At 39.4% G+C, this 5,863-nt stretch overlaps 2 protein-coding genes across 2 annotated transcripts in view; one reads left to right on the top strand and one right to left on the bottom strand.

Moving 5' to 3' along the window:
- LOC105627922 overlaps positions 1–4,216 on the top strand; it is a 22,255-nt gene extending 18,039 nt beyond the window's left edge. The window contains exons 5-7 of the mRNA XM_012209193.1: positions 911–959; positions 1,033–1,212; positions 1,555–4,216. Of these exons, the coding sequence (XP_012064583.1) occupies positions 911–959; positions 1,033–1,212; positions 1,555–4,216 (2,891 nt within the window). The remainder of the gene's footprint in view (positions 1–910; positions 960–1,032; positions 1,213–1,554) is intronic.
- A 1,073-nt stretch (positions 4,217–5,289) lies between these two features.
- LOC105617100 (ATP-dependent RNA helicase DDX42) overlaps positions 5,290–5,863 on the bottom strand; it is a 3,652-nt gene continuing 3,078 nt past the window's right edge. The window contains exons 5-6 of the mRNA XM_012198677.1: positions 5,660–5,783; positions 5,290–5,574 (exon numbers count right to left, since the gene is read on the bottom strand). Of these exons, the coding sequence (XP_012054067.1) occupies positions 5,407–5,574; positions 5,660–5,783 (292 nt within the window). The 3' untranslated portion in view covers positions 5,290–5,406. The remainder of the gene's footprint in view (positions 5,575–5,659; positions 5,784–5,863) is intronic.

A 5,863-nucleotide genomic window follows, 5' to 3' on the forward strand; every position in this document is an offset into this window, starting at 1 on the left:
GCGGCATGAACTTTCCGGACAACCCAATACAATCAGGATATTAAAAATATATCAATATGTATAATACAAATCATTCTAATGATACAAATAATATCAAAATAAATCTTCATTAATTGGAAAGGATAGAAAATTAGAAAATTGGCACTTTTGCAACGAGATAACTAGCGCTAACTGATTAATCTGCTAAATTCAGCCAATCTAAGTTATGTCTGAATATATTTTTCATTCGATATTAATCAACAAAATAAAGATTAAGATATACTGTATTAATATAAATTTTAAACTTTATATATAATTTATTTATTTGCCTAAACTAATATGTATATATGATCTATTTACATAACGAAATTAAACGAATATATGTAGAAATTTTTTTTCCTTAGTTACAGAAAATAAAACATATGGTTTTGTATGAAAGTTCCCCAGGTAGCACAGAGAATCTAACAAAATTTTTTTTTTCATTCCCGACTTACGAAATGAATTTTTTTCTATCCCATTTCTGGATATATTTAGTAAAATATGTATTAGGCAGTTTATCAGAGATATATTTCACTTTTATATATACATTCGGATCAATGTTGCAATGTAGAATGACTTTAATATGCTAGTGCATTTAACTGAATTCGCAATTAGACGACAAACGCCAAAAATCCGATGCGTAAAATCACCGCCACAACATCATCCCAAACGCGATTTGTTCCGATTCTTCTCATCTACACTCATCAGCCCACGATTTTCATACATAAAAATGCTTGCGAATCCACGTGACGTCATGTGCGAGGTCATTGGACACAAAATAAGTATGGAGGAGACGTGCGGAGGAGAGATCTCGGCACGTGAACTCGGTGAACACTACTATTATTGTGCGTACATTTCCATACATTCAATCATGTTTACATTTCTCTTTCAGCGCCTGAGATATTGCATTATGAGCCAATCACGTTGGCAGCCGATATGTGGTAAGACCAATGTGTTTCGCTATCCTTTTTGTGATGCAGATCAGATTTTCTTCCAAAATATCCCCTTTTCCAGGTCGCTTGGTGTCACAACTTACGTATTGTTGACGGGTTTCTCGCCCTTCGGCGGAGAGACCGATCAGGAGACTTTCCAAAATATATCTTTAGGAGAAGTGGATTTCCCTGAAGAGCTGTTTGAGGATATTTCGGTGCAGGCAAAGGACTTCGTCGCGAAGCTTTTGGTGCTAGACCCAAGGTATCAATCGAATTATTATCGATGTTTAATAATAAGACGTTTGAATTCTTCTTTTAAGGGTTAAATCATTTCGTCATGTAAAAATTCGACTTGTACCCTCAGATATAATTAAAAATTATGAATTCTGAAGAATCTTAAAAGTTTAAAATGTTTCGAAACATTGGAATAGTTTATATCGTTGCAGGGTAATTGTATTCAATATAGTCTATATAGTCTAGTAACCAACCTACTTACTGTTTATAAGTTACATGGATAATTATAGTTCTATTTTATTATATTTCAATTTATTAAATTATTATTTTTATGATTGATGATGACTAAGTTAATTTTTTATTTTCTAAGTGCACGGATGACCGCGAAGCAATGCCTGCGCCATGATTGGTTGCGTGGTGCTCCGACACAGGCGTCGCCGCATCTACGAAGGTATCTATCAAAGTCGCGGGAGGTTCTTTTAGAGCGCGTGGTCAGTCGCGAGAACCTGAGGAGGGCCGCGTTGATGAGTCAGACGACCAGCCAGGTGAGTCTCTGCCAGGGAGATGTCCAAAGCGATCAGAATTATCAGCAGCATCGTCAACAGGGCTTACAAGACTGCACGCTCAGTCAAAGCGAAATGTGCCTGAGCCATCGCCTAACTGGAAGTCACTCAAGTTTGGTAGGTAGCGAGGGATTCGCCAGCCCGACGGATTCTCAGGCCAGCCTGAATTCCTCCAGAACCAGCCTGAGCTGCGCAAGCCAGAGTTGTCTGCTGAACCAAGAACAAACTCAAGGACTGTTGAATAAAGCTCAGAGCCGATCCCAGGCTAATCTAAATCACGGCTTGAGTCGCGGTATATTGTCGAAGATACGCAGTCTGAATCGCGTTCAGTCGCAGGCATGTCTATTGAATGGATCTTCAGCAATCAACTGCGAACGAGCCGTTGCTACGATGAACCTCGTAATTAGTAAGTCCCGCGAGAAACTGTACGGCTTGAGATCCCTGTCGAAGTCTCAGGGTGTCTTGGACATCTACAGAAGTCTGGAATGTCTGAAACGGCGAAGGAAGAGCTACCATTATGCGAGAACCGAGGACATGTTGCCGATTTTCAAGCAACTTGGCGCTGAGATTGTATCTTCTAGATTCATTCCCTCGATCAGTGATCATTCGATCGTCGATGTAAAATCGGATATTGATTTAATGTCCGATAAAATCGAGCGAAAGATTGATCAAAGTATACCAATCATTTCGTCGACAGAAGTGAAGACATCAAATTTCAGCAGTGACGATCGGAATTACATCGAGTCGAATAATGATTCGCAATCAATGAAAACTGTAGAACCGCAAACTTCGAAGAAATTTACTTCGGAATCCGAGGAGAATCTAGATTCTCTCAAGTCCGTCGAGTCGGATACTCTGACAGAGGATTCAGACGAGATGCCATTGTGCCGCAACGTGATGCCCGCCAATGCAGACAAACGTCCTTGCGAACGTCAACATTCTGATGTATCCAGTCGTTCCAACAATTCGGCGGCGTCTGACGACAAGGAGGACCGCTCCACGGAATCAGAGAACGAGGAGCCAAAATATACGGTAGCGCAATTAGTCTCTGCCTTCAACAAGCATCAAGAGGTCGCCACGAAGACAAGTCTGAGGGCAATCATGTCTGAGAAGCGGATCAACGAGATGACATTTCCGACCGGCACGAAGGCATTGCGTCTCTTTATCCCGGACATCAACATCACTGAGAGCAAGATCATCAGGCGAAAAACGAGTTATAAGCCGCGAAAGAATTGGGAGGAACTTAGGAAGCGCAACGAGAAGAATGAGGGCATCTTGAAGAATCTCGATAACGATTCTGGCAACGAGGTTGATGACAATGAGGACGAGACTCATGATAGCACGAAGAACGATCTCGCGAAAAATGAAAGAGATTCCATGGAGAGTGCTGAGGAAGGTATTACTGATGTTTCGCAAGCATTAATTCAGAACGAAGACACAAATTTATCCTTAGATCGATGGTCGCTCTTGCAATCTGAAGAGAGGAACGAACAGAGTATCTTCGTCGACAACACGGATACTCAAAATAGTCTCGATACTACGATAGACGAGAAATATAAGCAATGCGTGAAAGGTGCTATGTTTGGCAAGATGGAAACGCTCGAGAAAGTGAGTAGAAATGAAGAGAAATATCCGAAACTATTAGAAATGCAACCGAGAATTACTGTTTCGATATGTCAAAAGGAGAGATTACCTAATTACATATATTCGGACATAAATGTCGCAGCCAAAGACGACAATCGTAAAATACCGAAAAAAACTATTGCCGCGACTAATGGAAAATCCGGACCTTTATCTACAATATCTAAGATCGGACGAACCAAACCGAATTTTGGTACTGATTCCGCGAATGTAAATCTCAAGGATATTCTGCAACGGGTGGATAATTCCCAGAGTACCTCCAAAGAAAATCTGGAAAATCTGAGGAAAAGGACAACGATTGCAAAAATTATTTTAAACGATAATCTTATTCATGACAGTCAAGATAATAGTCTTGGCGGTTGCAAGACGAATTCTCGCGCAAAAAGTGAATCACTTTCGAACGACAATCAATCGGAGGAGCAAATGAAGCTGATAGTACCACCGTCTTTCATTCGATCCTCCTCCTTGTCCAGCGATAGCAGTTGCCCAACACCATCCAGCGTGCAATCTGACGTAAATATATCATGGGAGGACGTTCAAGTCGCTACGGGCTCCAGCACGTCTCTGGAGAAGGAGGATGTTTGTAAAATCACAAAGAAGAACGATATTCAACGAACATGTAGCGAAGGAAGAAACAGGCAATGCTCGGAGGACCGGAAAGTCTGGGGGCGAATCTGTACCGGCTCTTATACTAGGGCTATGGAAAAGTTTAGTGGCAAAAATATAGATGCCGCGAAGAAGTCGCTGAGTTCAACGATTCATATGCAACAGATGGAAAAGACTAGAAGAAAGAGTAGCCCTGCGATGCCGCAATATATAAATCCTTAAGAATCTTAAGCTTTAGACCATTTAAAATAAATATTGCAATATAATTTGGATAAGAAACTTGAAATCATAAATATATTCACTAATGTTTCTGAAGGAATAGCGAATTCGACTAGAATCGATGCAGATGCAGAGTGCAGTAGTGCGGAATCGAACAAGGTAAAAGAAAGATAATGCTCTTGCGACCTTGGTAGATGACCGTGAATGCGGATCTTGGGCGATTTACGCGCATTAAAAATTCTACTGCAGTACCACGCGCCGACATCTCTGATCAAAGCGTATCAACGTAGTTTAATGATGTGGAGACACGTGTCAGCGATTCTACCGACTGTCATTAACATCCCACTCGAGTACATAATCGATGAGCGTTACCCTTTAGCTTAATCACCATATTAAGGGAACATTTATCCTTATTCAGGCTTGCACACGCGCATACACGAGGGTGATGTCAATGAAGATGGTGAATATTTTCAGAAAAACAAAAGCATAGTAGATAAAATAGAGTGTAGTTACTTCAAGATTCTGACATATATCGTCTCAGTTACACGTTGTTTTTTTAATATTCACAAAATATTCTTAAATTTTCTTTAATTTTTTTTTACAAAAGTTCCAAAGCTTTGATAATTTTAAAATTATACATATAGCGATTGGATTATCTCTTTTTTTCAATAAAAATGTATCGTATTTTCTATACATGTGTAAATTGTTAATAAATTGAGATTAAAAAATAAACACCGTTTTTTTAGCGTAATTATCGGAAGGATAGCCACAATCATTTTTGTAAGGCGTAATTAGGGGTACAAAATTAAAAGGATTGCTGCAGATACACGATCATGGCCATGGCTCCTTATGGGATAATTATAGAGTGATTCACTCTAAGCAAATTGCTTACGCGCGCCTTCAAAGATGCGATTACAGATCGATACAGGAACTGCATGCTGTTTGACCTCCGTAAAATTGCAGCAAAAGAATAACATGTTGTTGATAGAGTTATAAGTTGGGATCGGATCAATCGGATTGATGGTTAGATATATCAGATATGAGTTTGGAATAGCGATAGTTCTTTCATACGAATTGGTAAAATTAAATTTTATTGTAATATAAAACAAGTTTCTCAGTTCATTATCGTTTCGTTATAATATAACGTATATACCTGCTATATAATATGCACAAATAATAATACACTAACTTGATCATTCCCATCGACTTTTTCGCACTCTTTTACGTTCCGGTCCCGAGGAATTGGAAGCTTGGTTATCTTCGGTTGCAGGTTTTGGTGGTGGAACAGTTGGTGGAGGCGGCATTATCACGGAAGGTGGAGTGATCGTCTGTTCCCAAGTGTGATCTGATGACGCTCGGAACTAATGTATCAAAATTAGAAACACTTCTATTTCTAAATTTAACTTCATAAGATATACTTTATAAAAATAACTATATGTGTCTCACCTGAGAATTATATTGACTTCGAAAAGCAGCTTTCATAGCAGAGAGTCTGTCGCTACCAGGTCCATGTCTTTCCAATTTTTTAACTACCTCGCTGATATCCTTGGATGCCTGCGATGTCGATCCACTCTAAAATATAATTATATATATATATATATATGTGTGTGTGTGTGTGTGTGTGTGTGTGTGTGTGTGTGTGTGTGTGTG

This window comes from Atta cephalotes (genome assembly GCF_000143395.1).
Source record: "Atta cephalotes unplaced genomic scaffold scaffold00011, whole genome shotgun sequence".
Lineage (NCBI taxonomy): Eukaryota > Metazoa > Arthropoda > Insecta > Hymenoptera > Formicidae > Atta > Atta cephalotes.